Here is a 24,933-nt window from a genome sequence, read left to right as displayed (position 1 = left end):
CTTTCAGGCAATTTAGAAAACGGTCTTTCAGTTAAAGGCAAAACAAAGTCAAACCGGTGGCATCTGAGGTTCAGTTACCCATAGCATGTGCTTGATACATACTTTTTGAGTGAACAAATGAATGAATGAAGAATTAAAGCAGCTCTAAAATGAAAGGACCAGCCTCAGAAGGCACTTGTAGAGAATGCTGAGTAGAGGATCCTTCTGGACTCAAAGAGTCTACGACTATAACGCTATCTCTTCACCTTCCTATCCCATTATTTAATCATCTTAGCACTCCTACTCTGGATGGCTCTAATCTCAGGTGGGTCTGACCAGCTCTCCTAGACTCAAACACTTGTAAAGTCTTTCTTGAATAAGGGGGCACAAATCAATGAAATAACCGATCAGTTAATTAAAATGATATATTCTGTTTTATGCATCCCACTACATTGGGTGCCAACAGCTGTGTTTCAGGCTAACTTTCAGTCCGCTGACATTAACAGTTCTGAGGCTTCCTTCCACTATACTAACAGAGCACTCGACGCTTCCAGCACCACCGTCGCTGCACAGGTCATTTCGTCTTGATTTTGGTGTGTTAACACTTACAGTCGCTCTTTTTCCTCCATTAAGCACATTACTGTCACATTAATCTTCCTAAAAGTGCTCATACTCCCCCCATCACTTATAAACTCCAAGGTCATTGACAGCACTGTACTCTCCCTGGGAGGATAACTCATGAATCCTTATCTCCAGCCCAGATCTCTGAGTTCCAGACCCGTAACTCCCAATATTCCCATGATTCTCCACAGATACATCAAACATAACAAAACAGACTCAATATCCAGCTCATCCTGCCTCCCATAAGGCTGCTTTCCTTGTATTCCACATCCTAGTATATGACACCACTATACATAGCCTGACTATCATGCCCCTGCCAAGCATCTATCTTGACAATCACCCCTCACCCCCCAAATCTCCTTCCCCATCCTCCAGAGTCAATCAGCCACTAAAGCCCACTGACTTGCCATCTTTATCCCTTCCATCTGGCTCCCTCTGTCCATCCTCTCTTGTCTATCTCCAATGCTGCTCTTCAGTTCTCCTTTCTCTTCTGTTGAACCACTCAATGCATTTCTCAGAGTTGGACTTGGTTCCCAATTCCTCCACAAAGCCTTCCTTGCTTTACCCCTCTCTTATGAATGTATAGCAGTTCTTATTTCTTATTTGTCCACTCAACGTAAGACAATGATATAAAATACCGCATGACAATTTCTGACTATCTTTTCTCTAAAATATCTTAATAGAGAAAAAATAATTAAATACAGCCTGAAATTAGAAACTTTAAACATTACCTCTAAGTGCTTTCAGCTAAAACAAAGGAGGACTTTAAGTCCCAAGTGTCTTCTTCCTTTTGCAAAATGTTCATTGCGTAGCTCCAAACAGGAATAAGTTCCACAGCACCTAAACTATTCCAGTAATCCACGTGATGTGTGATGTCAAACAAGTATATTTAAGAACATATTTTATGGATCCCACACAGATATCCCTTTGGCTAGACTCTGCCTGGTGACATATCAGTGTGAATTTGGGTTGATTTTATTTTTTTCTAGAATCTCCCAACAAGGTCAGACCTCCTTGTGGAAAGGGCTGACTTTTCCTCAAGGATGTATGTCTGTTTTTGTAGCCCTCAGTATACTTAACATGAAGCTATGTATATGAATGCTACTTAATGAGTTAATTACATCAAAAATTACTTAAATGACAAACAGTTCTACTTCGGTGTCAAATTTAATTTATCCAAAACAAAGCTCTTCAGTCCTCCTTAAATCTGCTCTTGCTCCTAGTAAAGAGCACTACAATTTGCTTAAACCCTAAATCTAAGAGTTCTCCTGGATTCCTCTTTCTCTCACCCCCACATGTCTACAAGTCTACAACAAGTCATCAAGTCAACAAGTCATCAACAAGTCTAGTTCCAAATCATCTCAAACCCACCCATCTCTCCATCTCCAGCTCTCAGGTCTGAGTCCCCCTTATCTCTTATCTGAACACTACCTGTGGACGAGTTCCCATTCTTGCATCTTTCCAGCCTCCTCCCAGTCTCTTCTCTACCATGTTCATTTTTTAGAACACATACCAAATTACGTTACACCCTTGTTCACAATCCTTTAACAGCTTTCCTATGTACTCATCACAAAATCCACACACCTCATCGTTATCTGACACAAGGCGTTGTGTGACCTGGCCCTTACTCACCCCCCACCCCCATGACATTCCAGCCACACTGACCTTCTTGCTTTTTCTCGACATTCTTTCAACACACCAAACTCTCTCTCAGCTTAGACTTTTGGCGCTTGCAGTGTCCTCTGCGTGGACTTCTCTCCCCTCAGATCAGCACAAGTTCAACTCCTTCTTACAGTCAGATTTCAGGTCAAATGCTCTTCCTTCATGAAAAACTTCCCTGACATCCTTATCTAAAACAATTTCCCCAGTCAACCCAGTAATTCTCTATCATATCATCCTGACGATTACTCTTCATAGCTCTTATCATACTCTATGATACTTTCCTGCTCACTTTTGTGTTTATTGTCACCCCTCCCCTTCTGAGTGTGAGCTCCACAAAAGCTGTATCCTCAGCAACTGGAACTGTGACTAGTACATGTTTGGCACTCAATGAATATCTGATGGATGGATCGACAGACGAATGTTTTCTAGGGTGCTTTACATCCTTCTCTGAATCTGGCATGATTTCATACTTCTGATTACTTCTCAACTTTATTACAACCACTCTGAATTATAGTAATTTTTTTAGAAAACAAAAGCTACTTACCCCAACCTGTAGTCAGATGCAAACTTAAAAGTCCAACTTATTCACTGTATCATGGAAGTCTTTCGTATCAACTTTAACTACCATTACCAAGCCCAGAGAGGCCCCTCAAGAAAACCCTTGTGGCAGCCACAGAGGCTGGTACTGTTTTTGTTAATGTGGTCCCCTCTTCTGATGGTGTATCAATTTAACTTTTGTGGAGCTCGGTACAGCATGTACCAAACCGATGATAAACAGGTAGTATGGCATAAAACTATAAGCTTTGTTAAGATCAAGGTGGGATGACTTGCAGTTCATTCCCTTTATCAGTCTTTCTCTTCTTCCTCAGAGAAACAAAGATAATTCTGACAAATTATTCCGTACAAAGGCCTGGCTGCCTGTTTATCCAGTATCCTATTTCCTCTAAATCTGTGACAAACTGACTTTATGATGATGTGTTCATTAAAATCCAGGACCAATACCCTCCCTTTTAAACAAAAATAATACACAAGAACTTTTTTAAATACCCTGATATTGCCATTATTCTCCATAAATCTATAAATATGGTATTGAAATGCCTTGCAATGACTTCCACACATTCTAAAAATGTTGTTGTAATTATGCTTAAAATTCATGTTCAGAAATTCATGCTCACAAAACGTAGTAATGGGGACCCACATTATCTCATTATGCTCTGGCAAGAACCCTAGTCCTTCTGCCCCATCCCCAACTGCATACATACCTTCACACTACAGAATGCCCCAGAGAACAGTCCTCAAAGGAAGGCTTTAACTAGAACTAACTATTCACCTTCTCATAACAAACCTCAAGAACTAAGTCTAAACTTACCAGGTCATCCATCATCTCTGGACTCAATCTTCCTTGGCTCTGCAAAATCACCCATGCTCTACACAACCCTCCCATCCGAATCCTTCTACTGTGCCTTCTAGAACTCGTGGACTGTCATCACCAAAATCCCCTTTGCTGTCGTTCTCCCCTCCAGATGGTTCCCTTCACCTTTGTGCTCTAATTGAAACCTGGGTACTCCTCCCTGACTGCTCTCTATCCCCTGAAGTCCTCTCAAGTGGGGACGGCTTCACCGCCCACATGCCATAAATCCTGAGGGTGGGGTAGGGGTCCTCTTTGTTCTCATCACTAATTTCAGATCATTCTTCCTCTTCCCCTTAAAAAAATAACACGTTGTTTGCCTAAAGCACATGCAATCACATGATATACCAACTACACGCAGGTGTTGCATTTATCTACAGAACTTCTGCCTCTGTTCCTTCGCTACTGACTGCTGCCGTATCCTTCCCAGCAGCAATGGCATGGCCAGTCACCATAAGCACTCTCTTGCGTAACTCTCAATCTCAGTACCCTTCTCTTTATATCAGACTCATCAGGAAGAATCCTAACCCTGGTTAAATCCTAACCCTCCACCTCCACTGCATGCACCAGAGCTGGGGAAAAGCGCACAACTGTGCTGGCTGGTCTCCCTTCAAATTTATAACCTCAAGTAAGCTATCAGCACTAGCTGGCGACCCTAATACATTTCCCTACTTAATTCACTCGTCCTCCCTCTGAGATTTCTATTTTCCATTTCCTCTCCCTCCCCAATTTTTCACACCCCTTCTTCCGCCTCAACATCAGCTGATGACCTTGTTTTATGCATCTCTGAGAAACAGGAACAATTTTGCTCCTCTCCCTCCTCAAAGACTTTGCTCCTGCAGTCATCATCTTTCTTACATTATCAGTTTCTCCCTTTTTACTAGATCATTCTTGTCATCATTCAAACATGCTGTAATATCTTCCATATTTTTAAAGTGTCTCTTGACCCTAAATCCCTCTAAAACAACCACCTCATTTTTCAGTTCCACCTTTTGAGAGGTTTTCCCATTTCTGTTTCTCGTACTATCATTCTTCTACTCTTTCACGTTAGGAACCCCAGGATCATCTTTGTATTTTCATCCCTCCCTTGTCTGTTAGCAGATACTGGACGTTCTTCCATCAAAATGGCGTGTTTCCATCTCTTCCTTGCTTTTCCCCTGCCATCCCCTAGACCAGTCTCTTGTGACACCACATCTAAATAACGGAAACAGCTCTCCAACAAGCTGCACCGAGCTCTCCAACAGAAGCTCCACCTGCAAATTCCTTCCACGCCCCAAAACCCCAATCTGCCTAACACTGATTTCTCCATGCTCTGCTGCTGTCGGCTCATAAACCTACAGTGATTCCTGATAGCTCCTATCACCAGGCCTAACCTTCCTGAGCCACGTGGAAGACATTTCATCATCTGGTCCTGTCCTGCCTCCCCATCTTTCGTTCCTATTACCTATCAACATAAAAACTTGCTCTTTTACAGGAGTTCCCTGGTGGTCTTGTGGTTAGGATTTGGCGCTTTTATTTCCATGGCAAAAAAAAATAAACTTGCTCTTTTAGATTCATTTCCCAAGTGTCTTTCATGTAAGTCAAGCAACTCTCACTTGTACATTTTATTCTTTGTCCGTATCATTCTTCTTCCTGGAATCCATCACCATCCAAATTCCAAATTGTTCAGACTCCTCCTCCTCTACAATACCTTATCATATAATGCCAGGTCACAATTTTTTGGCCCTAAATTCCTATAGCATTCCAAGTCTTCATTGCATTTATTAATGATTTAATCATATACAGTGATATACCATCACTAACTCTTTCATTTGCAATATATACTTGAATAGAAGTAGACCTTTTTCTTCAAAATTATCTCTCAGGAAAGGGAAATCCCCCAATATTGATTTCTTACAAGGCCTCAAATATCACAGAGTGCTTTATTTAAAAAAAAAACAAGTACGATTTGTGGAAGATACATAAACCTTAAATGACCTCAACCAATCCTACTTTTGGATTATGAAGAGGCCATCAGACAGAATCTGTTAAAAAAAACAAGGGGAGGAGGGGCATAGAGAAATTTAATCAGCCACAGTAATTATTCCTGAGGGAATGATGTCAAAATTGGAAGTGCTGGATCTTGTAAACAGCCTTTTCAGAAACACCTGAAAAATCAATACAATCTCCACACTGTAAAGATCAAAAATACACACCTCACTAATTAAAAATGTAACCGTCCTAGTTTTATGTGAAAAGACACCGTGTTTTGGAACAAAACTTCTTGTGATAACTTGGATTCAAAATCTGCTGCATCTCCAACAACTTAGATGGCAATAAAGAGGGTGTGCTCAGAAAACAGTGTTAAATAACACGGAAATCAGCTCCAGCAAAGACAATGACAGTGACGGTGAGGCATCTGAAATATGACTAAAACAGTTTTGTGAAATATAAGAACAGCAAAAAGTAATACTCTAAATTGCTGTATTATTTTATATGACGTGATAAAATCTATATGAATAATTAATTTAATAGACATTTGACTGCTTCAACTCTACCCCTGGAAGTTTATACACTGAAGTTGGCAAAATATACTATTTTTTCAGCGGACAATGGGGGTGAAGACGGGGGAGCAAAGAGCCGCAAGACAATAAAAACGAGTTTGGTAACTGTGTTGTCTATGGCATAATGTGATTCAAAAAAGACTTTACATAGTTAGAACTTGGCTTGTCAGTCATCCACTGTGTAGAGCTGAGTTTTTCAATTTTCAAATTTAAGGACTAGAATAAATGTTATCTAAGACTCTCTGTGTTCCCAAAATTTCATTTCTGTTGTTTTCTATTGTACTCTCTTTTAAAGATTCAGCAGCATTGGTAAACACAAAGAGAAATGCTATTTTAGAGGCTACTGCACATTTCCCATTCTTTACTACCATTTAATATGTCTGAGAAACTTAATACAATTCAAAAACTTCAGCCCTTGCTCTACTGCCCTTATAAGCTTGATTTTGGACTTGGAAAATCCTGGGTATTCCAAACTATATTACCAACTTCTCCATCTTTGAGCAGCAGCATTGTAGAGACAAAAGGTATATTTAAGAAAGTCTTGTTCAGTCTTCTTTTTTCCCTGAGCAGAACCTGGGGCTCAGCAAGAGTTCAATGCTGATCAGGGGCAGGGCTGAGACTCAAGCCCATGCCACATCCTCTGTTAATTCTGGTGGCAAGGCACAGCACTCAGCTCTGGGCATGCCACCCCTAATTATTTGATTACTTCATATTTTCAATTCCTAAATTTCTTTTCTAGGTTTTATGCATGAATGTATAAAAGTTATGGGCCACGTTATTTTGTTATTTTAATGTGATTTCTGACTTCATTCCAGAGGGTAAGCACCCAATGACCCATCCACACCTATATGATTTTGAGTCAGTCTCAGCCTCCGATCGCCACTGCACAAATCTCCCACCTCTTCTAAAGAGATGCACGTTCTTGCCAGATGAGCTGCATTTCTAATTAGCGCTCTCCTCATGGAGCACCATCCTATGGTAAATCACGCGGAATGGACGTGGTAACAACAGATGCTGACCTCAAGCATGCCACATGTGAAATCATCCAGTATGCAGAGGTGACCTAGGCAGGCTGGCACAAACTATCCTGGCCATACTACCACAACATGACCATCCCACCACTTTCAGGAAACACACACATGCGTGGACACACAGGCACACAATGCCATCACGTCCGTACCTAGTCAACATTCTGCATCTTGTTTGAGATCATCAAAGCTACCAATTGCTCTAAGCTTGTCTTTGCCTTTTCCAGCTCAAATACCGTCACTGCTCAGAGTTACACAATGCTAACACTTATGACTGAAAATGTGTACTTACCTTCAATCCTCTTTAAAGCTGAAAGGCACATATCCTTCCTTGGAAACTCAAAGGGATTGTTACAGGTTCGAATGGTGTCACACTCACATTTCCCATTGATTATATTGCAGCCAGAGACAAGGTTTTCATTGCATGGTTCAAAACCAAGCAGTTGGTCATCATCCCAGTTCTCATCTGTAAAACAATTAACAACCACATAATGTTTGCTTGTTAGCTTCATTCAAAGGCCCGTCTGAGGGCTTCCCTGGTGGCGCAGTGGTTGAGCGTCCGCCTGCCGATGCAGGGGACACGGGTTCGCTAGGCCCGTGAGCCATGGCCGCTGAGCCTGCGTGTCCAGAGCCTGTGCTCCGCAATGGGAGAGGCCCACGTACCGCCAAAAAAAAAAAAAAAAAAAAAAAAAAAAAAGGCCTGTCTGAAAGCAAAAATGTGCGAGGATGTCAAGATTAACATCTGATTTTGACACCTCAATTTACGAAACGCAGTTTGGCTGCAGTTCTACAAATGAATGAAACCCAACCTCCTAAAAAAAGAGAAGACTGAAATATAGCCATACATGTCAACATTAACTAGCTATATATACAAACGTTTCTGATCAAAAACCACTACTCCGGGCTTCCCTGGTGGCGCAGTGGTTGAGAGTCTGCCTGCCAATGCAGGGGACACGGGTTCAAGCCCTGGTCTGGGAAGATCCCACGTGCCACGGAGCAGCTGGGCCCGTGAGCTACAAATACTGAGCTCTGCGCGTCTGGAGTCTGTGCTCCGCAGCAAGAGAGGCCGCGACAGTGAGAGGCCCGCGCACCGCGATGAAGAGTGGCCCCCGCTTGCCACAACTAGAGAAAGCCCTCGCACAGAAACGAAGACCCAACACAGCCAAAAATAAATAAATGAATAAATAAATTAAAAAAAAAAAAAAACCACTACTCCTCTGATGTGTTATTACAGAAACAATTGAGATTCCTTTAAATTTCTTCATTTTAAACAAAGATTCCAGGATTTTCCCATGTTCAATAAAACTACATCTGTCAATCTACAAAATTATTCCAAAAAACCCCCAAATTTTTTACCCCATCTGGTAGAGACCAGCTTCAGGTTTAAAACAGCTCTGCAACTTCATATATCAAGGCAGTGCTAATAAATGTAAACGGACACCACCCAAGGAGTCAGGAATGGGATACAACGGAGGAGGTGCCCTCCAATGCACTTCAGTACAAATGCTAATAATGTCCATTACTGCCCACAGCCAAAGCCAGAAACAACAACAAACAAAACTAAGGGCTACAGCCTACTGAGAGGCTGAGGTCGTCAAAGTCTGCGGCTGAGACCATATCAGGGTCCTGGGTCATGAAATGGAGTTGACTGTAAGAAATAGATTTTAAAACCAACTTTCATGGGAACCAGTTCAGACAAATGAAACAAACATGACAGAACCACAGCAAGACTCAATCCTTAATAATATTCCTCATAGTTGAAATGCCTCTTGTAGGAAACCAGACTATTTCTCTGAGTCTCTGTGATGTTATGAGTTTTCCCCCCCTCTTAACATTATCTTTAATAGATACTTTATCACACCTTAACTGGGCACTGACTATTAAATAGTAAACATGTTTCTGATAACCATATCTGGAGAGAATCTTTTAAAAGTGCTTGAATTTAGATACTTAAACTTGCTGCTCAAAGTAAGGCAGGTATAAAGACATCTTAAGAATGTCTTTTCACAAAAGACAGCGCAAACAAATGGCTATAATTTTTATAAGGCTAACTTTTCCTTCTGGTGACATCGTTGACTTACTGCCTAAGTCAGGAAAAGACTGTTCTCCCTCACTGAAATAAATAATTTTCTTGTCAAGGGGTCTTTAGAAGGATATCATTTACAAAATAAAGAGCTTCAGGGTGATTATTTGAAAAGGGAGAATAGAAAATCTCCTGTGTTTTGATTTCAGAAGATCAGGCTCTCTTATTTGATCAAAGCTTCATCTCTTAGTAAAACAATTTTAGAAGTTTAAACAAAAACACAAGGTATCTGTTTTAAGATTTATTTTCCTATTTAGCCTGTATTTGGTCTTTAGAAATGACAGGTATATAACATGTATACACACAAAGGGACATTCCTATCTTCAAGACAACAGTGAAATTACTAAATTACTTTGAAAGGAAAACCAGAATAGAATATACTGAAACAACTCAACACAGTAAAGTAGGTGATAATTTAGTCTTTGGTTATAACACGTGACAAAATGGTTCACATAAACAATTTCTTACCTCTATATTTAATTGTTGACATGTTATTAGTACCACCAGCCTAATATAGTTCAGCAAAATTTACTGTAAAGAAATTCTTTTGACCGTATATTCAAATTTGTAATTCAAAATTAGTTCAATCCTAGGAACCTAAAAATCAGTAAGAAACTCAAGTAACATTTGAACTACTGAAAAACTGTATTTCTCCTCTTTCCCGTCCAAGATTCCAAGAAATCTTTATTACTATCTTTGTAAATATATGCAGTTAATGTATCACCAAATCAAATGGATTCTAATGCAGATTTTTTTTTCCACAATACACATCCCTTCCCTCCATCGTAACTGGAACTCCCTGAAGACATCACTCTCCTGAACCACCGCAGCATCCTCTAACCTGTCTCCTTGCGCTACCCCATTTCCCACACTGTCAACCAGAATCATCTTCCTCAAAAGACAAGCCTGGGGCTTCCCTGGTGGCGCAGTGGTTGAGAGTCTGCCTGCCGATGCAGGGGACACGGGTTCGTGCCCTGGTCCGGGAAGATCCCACATGCTGCGGAGCGGCTGGACCTGTGAGCCATGGCCACTGGGCCTGCGCGTCCAGAGCCTGTGCTCCGCGACGGGAGAGGCCACAACAGTGAGAGGCCCGCGTATCATAAAAAAAAAAAAAAAAGACAAGCCTGCTCATTGGTTCTCTCTTGCTAACAAGAAAAAGTCCAAACATCCTAATGCTCCAATAAGCACACAGATTCTCACTACAAACCCTCAATAAATGCTCCCATGCCTTTGCTCACAGAATGTCATCGCCTGGAACACCTCCTTCTCTCCCTCCTCTTGATAACTCCTATTCATTTTTCAAGACCCAAGTCACATGTTACCTCTTTGAGAAGTCTTCTCCAACTCTGAGCTCTCTATCCTCCACGCTCCTACAAACACCTGTGCACACCTCTTACCCTTTCCAATAATGGTTTCACGAAAGTCTAACTTCCCCATTAGACAAAGAGTCCTCATGTGCAGGAGGAGCCAGGTCTTATCCAACTTTGAACCCCCTTAACCCCAGGACTTAGTACAAGTGTTCAGTAACCCTATCTAGTTTTCCATGTCACTGGTATGGTCAATGCTGTTGACTATGCTTTTTTGGGGTTTTTTTTTTTGCGGTACGCGGGCCTCTCACTGTTGTGGCCTCTCCCGTTGCGGAGCACAGGCTCAGCGGCCATGGCTTACGGGCCCAGCCACCCCGCAGCATGTGGGATCTTCCCAGACCGGGGCACGAACCCGTGTCCCCTGCATCAGCAGGCAGACTCTCAACCACTGTGCCACCAGGGAAGCCCTTTTTTTTTTTTTTAAACAGAAAATGTCTTGTAAACAAATGCATAGATGTATAACAAGGGAAACATGTTTCATTATAATGAACATGTTTACGTAATAAAAATCTTATTCAAAAACCTTATTAGTGTAGCATTAATGAGGCAGGCATTTTGAAGAAATGCTCAGACATACTTTGGTACCTTTCTCTCTAGGTATCAACTGTCATTAGTCTCTTTCCCAGTTCAGCTCTAGACTTCAGCCTCTTATCAGCTGGCTGGCATCAACAGCCCCTCCAAGAAGTCCATCTTAGGGCCAATTTGTTTTCACTGCCAGATGTTTTTCTCTGCCTCCCCACAGGAAGACCATATCCCCTGAGTGTGGAATCAGAATTAAAAGGCAACTTCCCTTAATGCCCTCTCCAGCTCCTTACTGTTCTCAGCAGAAGCCTCTTGGCAACAGCGACAGGCTGCACCTGATCGTGCACAGGTAAGCCTGACCACCCCCTCAGGAAACGTCATGGCCACCCTGTCCAGTCAGGAGGTATCTGACTCTAAAGCCAAAAATGTCTTACATGCTCTTATTTTCTTTTTTGAGAGGAAACCCTTTCATTTCTATGCCCCCCATCCTAATCAATACTTTTTCTTCTTGGCAAATAGTTCCCTTAGCAACCACTGCTTTATAGAATCAAGTACAACATGTTTATGAGACAAATGCTTTTATGTTTTTCTATTACACAACATTATACTTTACTGTAACAGCCATCCAACAGGGATTGAAAGCAAAAATTTAGTAAAGTCTGATTATACAGAAATCAAATCTGAGCCTAATAGTGCCACTGACAGCACTTGGCAAATTTGATGTTTTAAAATCTCTTTTCCTAAGTAAATCCACATATACAGCACAAGGATCAAGGTTCTGATTCTGATATAGTTTCTGATTTCTCCTTGGACTAGTCAGGACTTTAAGAACAAGGGGCGGGGGGATTAAAAACAGGAGTACTGCCCTTTAACTATTTATATCAAGTAGTTTTCTCCTAGTGCTCTCCATGCGACAAGATGTAGTCTCCAAGGCTGAAAGGTCAAGATAATTGAGATACCTCTGCAAATGTATTTTTAAGTTTGTAACTTCTGCAAGATACCAAATCCGAATGTGATTTTCTCTATATACAAAATGAAAGAAATGTGATAATTTCATGTATGAATTAGAATTCATGCATGTTCAAATATATGCAAATATGTGAGTACTCCAGCGAAGAGTCAGTTATAACTAACTGCTAACCTGACATCTCCACTTGGATATTTAGAAGAAACCAGGAAATGGTATTTTACCTCGAGACAACCGTGGGACTGCAGTAGGCAGAATTATTTCATCCGTTCTTCCCATTTCATTCCAGAGAATGTTCACAAGATGTATAATCAAGAGTTGAAATTTAATAAAATTAATAACTTGTACTGATTCAATAAAGGGCATTCTTAAAGGAAACTGACTGTTTTCCCCCAACATCTTTATTGGACTATAATTGCTCTACAATGGTGCGTTAGCTTCTACTGTATAGCAAAGTGAATCAGCTATATGTATACACATATCCCCATATCCACTCCCTCTTGTGTCTCCGTCCCACCTCTCTACGTGGTCACAAAGCACTGAGCTAATCTCGCTGTGCTATGCAGCTGCTTCCCACCAGCCATCCATCCTACATGTGGTAGAGTATGTCCATGCCACACTCTCACCTCGTTCCAGCCCACCCCTCCCCCCCCCCGTGTCAAGTCCACTCTCCACGTCTGCGTCTTTATTCCTATCCTGCACATAGGTTCTAGAGAACCATTCTTTTCTTTTTAGACTCCATATATATGTGTTAGCATACGGTATTTGTTTTTCTCTTTCTCACTTACTTCACTCTGTATGACAGACTCTAGGTCCATCCACCTCACTACAAATAACTCAATTTCATTTCTTTTTATGGCTGAGTAATATTCCATTGTATACACGTGCCACATCATCTTTATCCATTCATCATCAAGTGTCGATAGACAGATTGCTCCCATGTCTTGGTTATTGTAAATAGTGCAGCAATGAACACTGTGGTATGTGATCCTTTTTGAAGTATGGTTTTCTCACTGGTATATATGCCCAGCATTGGGACTGCTGGGTCATATGGTAGTTTTATTTTTAGTTTTTTAATGTACCTCCATACTGTTCTCCTTAGTGGCTGTATCAATTTACATTCCCACCAACAGTGCAAAAGTGTTCCCTTTTCTCCACACCCTCTCCAGTATTTGTTTGTAGACTTTTTGATGATGGCCATTCTGACTGGCGTGAGGTGATACCTCACTGCAGTTTTGACTTGCATTTTTCTAATGATTACTGATGTTGAGCTTCCTTTCATGTGTTTGTTGGCAATCTGTATATCTTCTTTGGAGAAATGTCTAGGTCTTCTACCCATTTTTGGATTGGGTTGTTTATTTCATGTTGAGCGGAATGAGCTGCTTGTATACTTTGGAGATTAATCTTTTGTCAGTTCCTTTGTTTGCAAATATTTTCTCCCATTCTGAGGGTTGTCCTTTCATCTTGTTTATGGCTCCCTTAGCTATGCAAAATCCTTTAAGTGTCATTAGGTCCCATTTGTATATTTTTGTTTTTATTTCTCTTTCTCTAGGAGGTGGGTCAAAAAGGATCTTGCTGTGATTTATGTCATAGAGTGTTCTGCCTATGTTTTCCTCTAAGAGTTTTATAGTCTCTGGTCTTACATTTAGGTCTTTAATCCATTATGAGTTTATTTTGGTATATGGTGTGAGGAAGTATTCTAATTTCATTCTTTTACGTGTAGTCCAGTTTTCCCAGCACCACTTACTGAAGAGGCTGTCTTTTCTCCATTGTATATTCTTGCGTCCTTTATCAAAGATAAGGTAACCAGGGGCTTCCCTGGCGGCGCAGTGGTTGAGAGTCCACCTGCTGATGCAGGGGACGTGGGTTCGTGCCCCAGTCCAGGAAGATCCCACATGCCGCGGAGCAGCTGGGCCCGTGAGCCATGCCGCTGAGCCTGCACGTCCGGAGCCTGTGCTCCTCAAAACGGGAGAGGCCACAACAGTGAGAGGCCCACGTACTGCAAAAAAAAAAAAAAACAAACAAACAAAAAAAACAAAGATAAGGTAACCACATGTGTGCGGGTTTATCTCTGGGATTTCTATCCTGTTCCATAGATCTATATTTCTGGTTTTGTGCCAGTACCAGACTGTCTTGATTACTATAACTTTGTAGCATAGTCTGAAGTCTGGAAGCCTGACTCCTCCAGCTCTGTTTTTCTTTCTCAAGATTGCTTTGACTATTCATGGTCTTTTGTGTTTCCATACAAATTGTGAACTTTTTTGTTCTAGTTCTGTGAAAAATGCCAGTAGTAGTTTGATAGCGATTGCATTGAATCTGTAGATTGCTTTGGGTAGTATAGTCATTTTCTCAATGTTGATTTTTCCAATCCAAGAACATGGTATATCTCTCCTTCTGTCTGTTTCATCTTTAATTTCTTTCACAAGTGTCTTACAGTTTTCTGCATTCAGGTCTTCTGTCTCCTTAGGTAGGTTTATTCCTAGGCATTTAATTTGTTTTGTTGCATTGGTAAATGGGAGTGTTTCCTTAATTTCTCTTTCAGATTTTTCATCATTAGTGTATAGGAATGCAAGAGATTTCTGTGCATTAATTTTGTATCATGCTACTTTACCAAATTCATTGATTAGCTCTAGGAGTTTTCTGGTAGCATCTTTAAGATTCTCTAAGCATAGTATCATGTCATCTGCAAAAATGTGACAGTTTTACTTCCTCTTTTCTGATTTGGATTCTTTTTATATCTTTTTCTTCTCTGATTGCTGTGGCTAAAACTTCCAAAACTACGTTGAATAACAGTGGTGAGAGTGGGCAACTTTGTCTTGTTCCTACTCTTAGTGGAAATGGTTTCAGTTTTTCATCATTGAGAACAATGTTGGCTGTGGGTTTGTCATATATAGCCTTTATTATGTTGAGGTAAGTTCCCTCTATGCCTACTTTCTGGAGGGTTTTTATCATAAATGGGTGTTGAATTTTGGTAAAAGCTTTTTCTGTATCTACTGAGATGATAATGGTTTTTCTCCTTCAATTTGCTAATATGGTTTATCACATTGATTGATTCGTGTATATTGAAGAATCCTTGCATTCTGTCGATAAACCTCACTTGATCATGGTGTATGATCCTTTTAATGTGCTGTTGGAGTCTGTTTGGTAGTATTTTGTTGAGAATTTTTGCATCTATGTTCATCAGTGATATTGGCCTGTAAGTATTTTTTGTGACATCTTTGTCTGGTTTTGATACCAGGGTGATGGTGACCTCATAGAATGAGTTTCGGAGTGTTTCTCCCCCTGCTATATTTTGCAAGAGTTTGAGAAGGATAGGTGTTAGCTCTTCTCTAAATGTTTCACAGAATTCACTTGTGAAGCCATCTGGTCCTGTGCTTTTTGTTTGTTGGAAGATTTACCACAGTCTCAATTTCCGTGCTTGTGATTGGTCTGTTTATATTTTCTATTTCTGCCTGGTTCAGTCTCAGAAGGTTGTGTTTTTCTAAGAATTTGTCCATTTCTTCCAGGTTGTCCATTTTATTGGTATATAGTTGCTTGCAGTAATCTCTCATGATCCTTTATATTTCTGCAGTGTCAATTGTTACTCCACCTTTTTCATTTCTAATTCTATTGATTTGAGTCATCTCCTTTTTTCTTGGTAAGTCTGGCTAATGGTTTATCAATTTTGTTTATCTTCTCAAAGAACCAGCTTTTGGTTTTATTGGTCTTTGCTATCATTTCCTTCATTTCTTTTTCATTTATTTCTGATCTGATTTATGATTTCTTTCCTTCTGCAAACTTTGGGGTTTTTTTGTTCTTCCTCTCATTGCTTTAGGTATAAGGTTAGGTTATTTGAGATGTTTCTTGTTTCTTGAGGTGGGATTGTATTGCTATAAACTTCCCTCTTAGAACTGCTTTTGCTTCGTCCCATAGGTTTTGGGTCATCGTATTTTCACTGTCATTTCTTTCTAGGCATTTTTTGATTTCCTCTTTGATTTCTTCAGTGATCTCTTGGTTATGTAGTAGTGTATTGTTTAGCCTCCATGTGTTTGTATTTTTTACAGTTTTCTTCCTGTAATTGATATCTAGTCTTACGAATTGTGGTCGGAAAAGATACTTGATAGGATTTCAATTTTCTTAAATTTACCAAGGCTTGATTTGTGACCCAAGATGTGATCTATCCTGGAGAATGTTCCATGAGCCCTTGAGAAGAAAGTGTATTCTGTTGTTTTTGGATGCAATGACCTCTAAATATCAATCAAGTCCATCTTGTTTAATGTATCATTTAAAGCTTGTGTTTCCTTATTTATTTTCATTTTGGATGATCTGTCCATTGGTGAAAGTCCGTGTTAAAGTCCCCCACTATGATTGTGTTACTGTCGATTTCCTCTTTTACGGCTGTTAGCATTTACCTTATGTATTGAGGTGCTCCTATGCTGGGTGCATAAAGATTTACAATTTTTATATCTTCTTCTTGGATTGATCCATTGATTATTATGTAGTGTCCTTGCTTGTCCCTTGTAATAGTCTTCATTTTAAAGTCCATTTTGTTTGATATGAGAATTGTTACTCCAACTTTCTTCTGATTTCCATTTGCATGGAGTATCTTTTTCCATCCCCTCACTTTCAGTCTGTATGTGTTCCTAGGTCTGAAGTGGGTGTCTTGTAGACAGCATATATACGGGTCTTCTTTTCACATCCATTCAGCCAGTCTATGTCTTTTGGTTGGAGCATTAATCCATTTACATTTAAGGTAATTATCAGTATATATGTTCTTATTACCATTTTCTTAATTGTTTTGGGTTTGTTATTGTAGGTCTTTTCCTTCTCTTGTGTTTCCTGCCTAGAGAAGTTCCTTTAGTGTTTGTTGTAAAGCTGGTTCAGTGGTGCTGAATTGTCTCAGCTTTTGCTTGTCTGTAAAGGTTTTAATTTCTCCATCGAACCTGAATGAGATCCTTGCTGGGTAGAGTAGAGATCCTTGCTGGGTAGAGTAATCTTGGTTGTAGGTTTTTCCCTTTCATCACTTTCAATATGTCCTGCCACTTCCTTCTGGCTTGCAGAATTTCTGCTGAAAGATCAGCTGTTAACCTTATGGGGATTCCCTTGCATGTTATGTGTTGCTTTCCCCTTGCTGCTTTTAATATTTTAAAGTTTTGATCATTTGATTAATATGTGTCTTGGCGTGTTTCTCCTTGGATTTATCCTGTATGGGACTCTCTCTCTCTGCTTCCTGTACTTGATTGACTATTTCCTTTCCCATATTAGGGAAGTTTTCAACTACAAACTATGCAAATATTTTCTCAGTCCCTTCTTCTCTTCTTCTTCTCGGACCCCTATAATTTGAATGTTGGCACATTTAATGTTGTCCCAGAGGTCTCTGAGACTGTCCTCAATTCTTTTCATTCGTTTTTCTTGATTCTGCTCTGCAGTAGTTATTTCCACTATTTTATCTTCCAGGTCACTTATCCATTCTTCTGCCTCAGTTATTCTGCTATTGATTCCTTCTAGAGAATTTTTAATTTCATTGATTGTGTTGTTCATCATTGTTTGTTTGCTCTTTAGCTCTTCCAGGTCCTAGTTAAACGTTTCTTGTATTTTCTCCATTCTATTTCCAAGATTTTGGATCATCTTTACTATCATTACTCTGAATTCTTTTTCAGGTAGACTGCCTATTTCCTCTTCATTTGTTTGGTCTGGTGGGTTTTTACCTTGCTCCTTCATCTGCTGTGTATTTCTCTGTCTTCTCATTTTGCTTAATTTACTGTGTTTGGGGTCTCCTTTTCACAGGCTGCAGGTTTGTAGTTCCCTTGTTTTTGGTGTCTGCCCCCAGTGGCTAAGGTTTGTTCAGTGGGTTGTGTAGGCTTCCTGGTGGAGGGGACTGGTGCCTGTGTTGTGGTGGATGAGGCTGGATCTTGCCTTCCTGGTGGGCAAGACTGAGTGCAGTGGTGTGTTGGGGTATCTGTGAACTTACTACGATTTTAGGCAGCCTCTCTACTAATGGGTGGGGCTGTGTTCCTGTCTTGATAGTTGTTTGGCATGGGGTGTCCAGCACTGGAGCTTGCTGGTCGTTGAGTGGAGCTGGGTCTTAGTGGTGAGACAGAGATCTCTGGGAGGGCTCTCACCGATTGATATCACGTGGGGCCGGGAGGTCTCTGTTGGACCAATGTCCTGAATTCAGCTCTCCCACCTCAGAGGCTTAGGCCTGACAGCCAGCCAGGGCACCAAGAGCCTGTCAGTCACACGGCTGGAGAAGGTGGGCTATGAGTTGATTGCCAGCCACTTCCCTGTTGTAGCTCTGTCTCAGCTGTCTCCAAAGGCCACCCAGATACATTGGGTTATTCCACCATTCCTCAGAACTTACACATGCCAGTCTGGGATTTGTAGATGTCCTCCTGATACTCTTCATTGAAATACCCTGCATTCATGGTGGTGAGAGATATGCTAATAGTGTTGGTTCCCTTCAGTTCAGAGACTGGGACAGTCTGAGCCTTCATGTGGCCAAGTCAGGAGCAGCTGGCCAACAGTCCGAAAGTGAGGTCATGTCAGATTCCAAGAAGGCTTTCTGCACCACCGGAGCAGGAGTCCCAAGCAGCCGCTCCGCTCAGCTGTAGCACTCTGGGGAACTTGATGGGACCCCTAAACAAGGATTTCTGCCGGCCCTAGAGCCTGACTTGCCCACCCAGGCAAGGAGTTGAGGAGAGCATCTCCCGGCCCTGTCTCACCAGAGAAGTGGGCCGGAAACTGATTTTTTATTTGGTTTGTTATTTGGTTATTAGTATTTACTTTACTGCAGGTGCAGAGTGGTGACTGACTAACACAGTTTGGGGCCATAGCCTCTGCTCATGCTAAGATGCCAGCAGTTTTACCAGCATTGTTTTTGCACCAGCAGTGCAAATGTCGACACAGAATAAAAGCAAATAGTATGTTAATATTACTGTGAAAATAACTTTGACCTCATGTACTACTTGAAAATGTCTCAGGGCCCCCCAGGGGTCTGTGGTCCACATTTTGAGAACTGCTGCTCTAAAGATCATGTCTTGCTGGTACACTTAGGCCAAGACAGCATAGGACCCAGGTTTGAGAAATAACAAAAGATACTGGGTACCTCTTCCCCTAACAGTTACTACGGAACCATAAAAACACATTTCTCTAACGTGATTTTAGTTATACGTGATTTGGAACAAACTGATGTCAGTATAATGCAGAAGGTGTGTTGGTTCATGTGTGCTTTCCCCCAGCTCATTAATGTTATAAAAACATCAGGAGAAAGTTTTCTCACAATAAAAGGAAAAGTCTTCGCAGTTAAATGAACACCTTAAGAAAAGGCTTATAATCTCATTTAAATTCCTTCCTTTAGCGCAAGAAATGGCTGCTATAGTGGTTGAACTTTCCACTACATTTAACTGTCTGGGGAGGTTCAATGTACAAATGAAAAAGCTAGAGATATTCTCCCGTGTTTAAAAACTCATGATGAAGAAACTACCCCTGGGGACTTCCCTGGTAGCACAGTGGTTAAGAATCTGCCTGCCAATGCAGGAGGCACGGGCTCGATCCCTGGTCCGGGAAGATCCCACATGCCATGGAGCAGCTAAGCCCGTGCGCCACAACTACTGAGCCTACTCTCTAGAGCCCATGAACCACAACTACTGAGCCCGCATGCCGCAACTACCGAAGCCCGCTTGCTCTAGGGCCCATGTGCCGCAACTACTGAGCTCATGTGCTGCAACTACAGAAGCCCATGCACCCAGAGCCCATGCTCCACAACGAGAAAAGCCCCCGCTCGCCACAACCAGAGAAAAGCCCACGTGCAGCAATGAAGACCCAACACAGCCAAAAAAACAAAAAAAAACAAAAAACTACCCCTGGATCTTGTATTTAATTCTGATGAAACTAGTCTCCATTCAGAGTAAGCATCTGTGAGGTTCCCATGCCCTGAAGGAAGCAGCCTGAGCTCATGAGTGTGTAAGGCTGCAAAGGATGGGCTGTCCAGGCTCCAGATGCAAATGTTAGGAGCAGCTTACCTGAGTCAGGAGCTTTATTTGGAGTCTTATTGTTTATGTTTATCCTCTGTGTTCACAGTTCCATAGGTTTTGAGTGATCTGCCCCATCCCTATTTTTCCCAACAGCTCTGTTACCTTTAGTGTAGTGAATGATTTTGTAAAAAAAAAAATTTTTAATAGTGTACATGTGGTACCAAAGCAAAAACACCTGAAACACCTGTACTTCCAATAGTCACCTTCAGTCTAACCCTGGACTTGGTCTTTCTGTTCCACAGACTACTTTCCAATATTCTTGATGATGCCTGAAATTCCTTCTTTCCACAGTTGATATAAAAGATTCTAAGTGCAAAGACTACTGAGAAAGGAGTTGTGATCCTCAGGGTAGGAGAGGGGAAAAGGATGTGAAAGAAGAGGAGTCTTGGAAGATGTACAAAGACAGCCAGCTCCAGATCTGGGAAGCAGCAGCCCCGGGGGCTACACCTGCTCTGTGCCCAGGAGCTCAAGGAACCAGCCACAGCAACCCTGGCCCAACTGGTCCCAGATTCCACCTCTCTGCTTGTCAAAATATATTTCCATCTGCTTGCTGGTGTCTGAAATTCCAGTAACATGGAATAAAATGTTTCAGGTATGACTGCACTTATTGGACAAAGTACTGTGTGTTCATCTGAAATGTCCAACTTCCTGAAGGCAGAAGGCATTTGTAGACTCAGAGCCTTACCTTTTCTACCTCATATCAGCTTAGGGTAATGGAGTTTACTCCAAACCAAGATACGGCTACACCCCATTATGTGGCATTCCACTTACCAGAAACACGCTATAGCAGATATTAAAAAGCAAGGCACAGGGCTTCCCTGGTGGCGCAGTGGTTGAGAGTCCGCCTGCTGATGCAGGGGATACAGGTTCGTGCCCCGGTCCGGGAAGATCCCACATGCCGCAGAGTGGCTGGGCCCGTGAGCCATGGCCGCTGAGCCTGCGCGTCCGGAGCCTGTGCTCCACAACGGGAGAGGCCACAACAGTGAGAGGCCCGCGTACCGCAAAAAAAAAAAAAAAAAAAAAAAAAAAGCAAGACACAGATTCATGGCACACACTCAGAACCTCACAGTAATGGAATTCTGTTGGCAGAAGAGAGGCTGCTGGGAATATATATCAAATTAATTCTCCAGCTGTTCACATATCCCTGTGGCTACAGTAAGATACAGATAGCTAGTACTGGCATCTCTTTCCATGCCAGCCTAGAAACTCCAGTGTAATGTAAAATTGCTGCTCTTAACTCCCCCAGCTCCCGGCTGGCTGTTATCATGCATTCAGCCCTGCTCAAGGAGGAATCTAATGCAGTGAGCTTTCATTCTCTCTCCTTCCAGCTTAAAACGGATGATCTAAAAGCTGGTGCTTCCCTTTCCCTCTCTTCTTCATGCTGTAATCAGTGCAAAGCAAGAAGGGCAAAATTATGGTTATCAGTAGAAATGATTCATGACATAAAAATTTGTTTTATAGGCATTTCCACAAAGTAAAACTATGTTAGGCATATGTAACTATGTAGCAGAGTAGACCAAGCCTTAATCTAAAACAATGGAAATACTAAAATATGCACACAATTTTTTTTGAGGACTCTTAAACTGATGCAAACCTCTAAATATATAACAAACAAACATGACCACTGATTCATATTATGTCCAAGTGGGGAAGTCTTTGAAAAACAAACAGTACTGAACCAATTTACTAAATCAATTTATAGTAAAACATTTATGAATGATAAGCAAATGTTCCATTGCTGTAACTGTTGTCAACACCTTAGCAATACACACCTATCAGAGGAGGACCAGGGACGAACTATAGCATGTAAAGTCATTCGTTCAATCATTCTTTCTTTCAAACATTCATTCCTCAATCAGTTATTGGTATCTATTATACATCAAGAATTGAGCAAGGTACTAAGGATTAAAATGCTAGGAAAGAGGAGTTTACAGTATAATTTCTCTACTCTAACCAAAATCAACCAAGTATGTGAATAAAATGTTCCTAGGAATCTTGAAACAGAGGAAAAAATTAAGTAAGGGAAGGATAATTTCCTTTTTGATAACAGGAAGCTGGTGGGGACAGAGAAGAACTTAAGAAAAGATAAGCAGTATTTCTAGAAGGAATTCATGAGGCAAGATGAGAAGAGGAGAAACCAGGGCTACAGAACACAACTCTCCTATTTCAAAATTCTGCCTAAATTAGGGACTATCTACCCTTAATTGCATATAGAAAATCAGATAGCCCAGAGGTCTGTTCTCATGGAGAGGCCCTGGCCCAGGAGACCACAACCTTAGCTTTGTCATTAGAGTGACCCTGAACAAGGCATTTGGCCCCCTCGGCTCCAATTCATTTCATCACTAAAACGGAGGTGGGATGGGTAATCTGTGAGGTCCCTTTAGACCTCCTCCTTTTGTTTCCTTGATTCTGGCATCTTAGTTGAAACTGTACAATGCTAACAATTTACAGGTCACAGTGTCAGAGAATCACACGCTTATGGTGGTCACAATTTAAATTTAAAATAATTTCCCATTTATCAGACCAGTTTAAGGTCTGGAAAACAATCACTGTGCAGAGTAAGGCAAGCCAAAGGTGCTTTTAATAGAACAAATATCACTTTGCAGGACCCTTCTAGCACCTCCAATCCTAGAGGATTTACTGGCTGAGGTCCCAACAGATTAAAACAGGATTGGTCTTGAATTGATAACTACTGAAGCATTGAGTCATTACACAGTTGCCTCTACTTCTGTATATATTTGAAAACTTCTATGATAAAATGGTTTTTTTTTAAAATGGGAGGAGATTATGGGAAAATTAATCAAATACTTAAAAATGAATAACAATAGATATGTCACATGTCAATATTGATGGGACACAGCTAAGGCAGTGTTTAAAGGGAAATTTCACAGGAAATAAGAAAGGTTAAAAAAAATGAGCTAAGCATTCAACTGAAATTAGAAAATGATCAACAAAGCAAATCCAAAGAAACAAGAAAGATGAAGTTAGTACATGGAGAAAATCAATGTAACAGAGATAAAAGCAACAAAAGTGATTAACATAATAAAAACTAATTCTTCAAAAAGATTATTAAGATATCTCATAAATGGCTTATGACTAACAGTCCCATATAGCATGTCACCTCATCCAGGTACTTGGACATATATTTTTTCAACCAGTTTCTCTTTGGTGTGGTTTTACCAGGAAGTTACTCAAAGTCAGACACTAAATGGTTACATTTCTGAAACTTTTTTAAATAATCAGAACAGTATACTTGATTGTTCATGGAAACTCTTCCCTAGCTACAACTAGTCTGACTGAACCCAATGGTGTAGAACTCAACCCCCTTACATTTCCCCTACTTTGAGACTGAATCTCAACGTTTTAAAAGGAAAATCTCAGGCCTCCTCCACTGGCCCATGCTTCTGCAGTGCTGGACTGGCCTTCTGGTCAGGCACATGTCATTATTAAGCAACAAAGTCTTCTCTGAGCATGAATGTCCACTAAAATACGTAACCCCTTGTTTAACCAGCTTCAAAGAATATTGGTTTTGTTATCAAATGTACTGCTGCTTAAAAATTGATACATCTTAGTTGAGGGAAAAATTATCTTGGAGAAGTACCTAATTCTTTCACATTTCCTCTCTTCATCTAGATTCTCTAAAAGCCGTCCTTAAAGCCAGGTGATTAGCCATCCCTTAGGTACCTGGCTCACAGTGTTTTATTCTCCTACAGAGGTGCTTTGGTGTAAATAACACCTAGTGAGGGTGTTATAAGAATAGCCCTATCAGGCTTCCCTGGTGGCGCAGTGGTTGAGAGTCCGCCTGCCGATGCAGGGAACACGGTTTCATGCCCCGGTCTGGGAAGATCCCACATGCCGCGGAGTGGCTGGGCCCGTAAGCCATGCCGCTGAGCCTGCGCGTCCAGAGCCTGTGCTCCACAACAGGAGAGGCCACAACAGTGAGAGGGCCCGCGTACCACAAAAAAAAAAAAAAAAAAGAATATCCCTATCAAACTTCTTAAGGATACAGAATTGGGAAGCAACGGTCTCCAAAGAAAGTCGAACATCTAGCCATTCCAGTCTCTGGCACGGAACACACAAGCCTGTTTAGATTTGATCCCAGTCCACTTCTTCACCCTCATCTCTTCCACTCTTCCCCACTTACTACAGCAATACTTCATAATGATGTGCTCCCAAATGACCCATACTGTTCCTGACCCCTGGGCTTCGCACAAGGTGCTCTCTCTGGCTAGGAAGCTGCTTCTCTTCACCTGCTTTGAAAGCTCCTATTCAGTCTTTAATACTTTCTCCAGGTTTCATCTGCTCTATATAGGGACTAAATCAAGAATTGTCTCCTCTGTAGGAGTTCTGTTATACATCCATTAAAATTATTTCGCTTACGGCAGTATAATGAAATTGCTCATCTAATCTCCACCAGAAAGTGGGCTCTTTTTATCACTGGGCTATCATAGGGCTTGCAAATAGTAGCTTAGCAAAATAAACATCTGCAGAAGGAATAAACAGGAACAGGAGGACCTGAACTTAAGCAAAGCAATCAATCTTTAAGTGCCAAACTTTTTCTGGAAAGTAAGTTTGGTGGTAGGAAGAAAGTCAATTATTCAGAAATAACTGAGAAACATCTTTGGATCTCGGTCTTCCTACTTCTGAAATATTAATACTAACTCAAGTTTTCTTTTAGCCTCAACATTTTATTACCCAACACTTCCACATATCAAATATTTACATGTCAAATGAGTGAACA

At 41.1% G+C, this 24,933-nt stretch overlaps 1 protein-coding gene across 1 annotated transcript in view; it reads right to left on the bottom strand.

The window, feature by feature from the left end:
* Positions 1 to 24,933, bottom strand: part of CRIM1 (cysteine rich transmembrane BMP regulator 1) — a 209,870-nt gene that overhangs the window by 153,142 nt on the left and 31,795 nt on the right. Inside the window, 1 exon segment of the mRNA XM_032652482.1 lies at positions 7,534 to 7,707. Within this exon segment, the coding sequence (XP_032508373.1) occupies positions 7,534 to 7,707 (174 nt within the window).

The sequence above is a fragment of the Phocoena sinus genome, chromosome 13, assembly GCF_008692025.1.
Source record: "Phocoena sinus isolate mPhoSin1 chromosome 13, mPhoSin1.pri, whole genome shotgun sequence".
Lineage (NCBI taxonomy): Eukaryota > Metazoa > Chordata > Mammalia > Artiodactyla > Phocoenidae > Phocoena > Phocoena sinus.
Note: the sequence above shows the minus strand (reverse complement) of the source record. Positions and strands in the feature narration are given on the sequence as shown.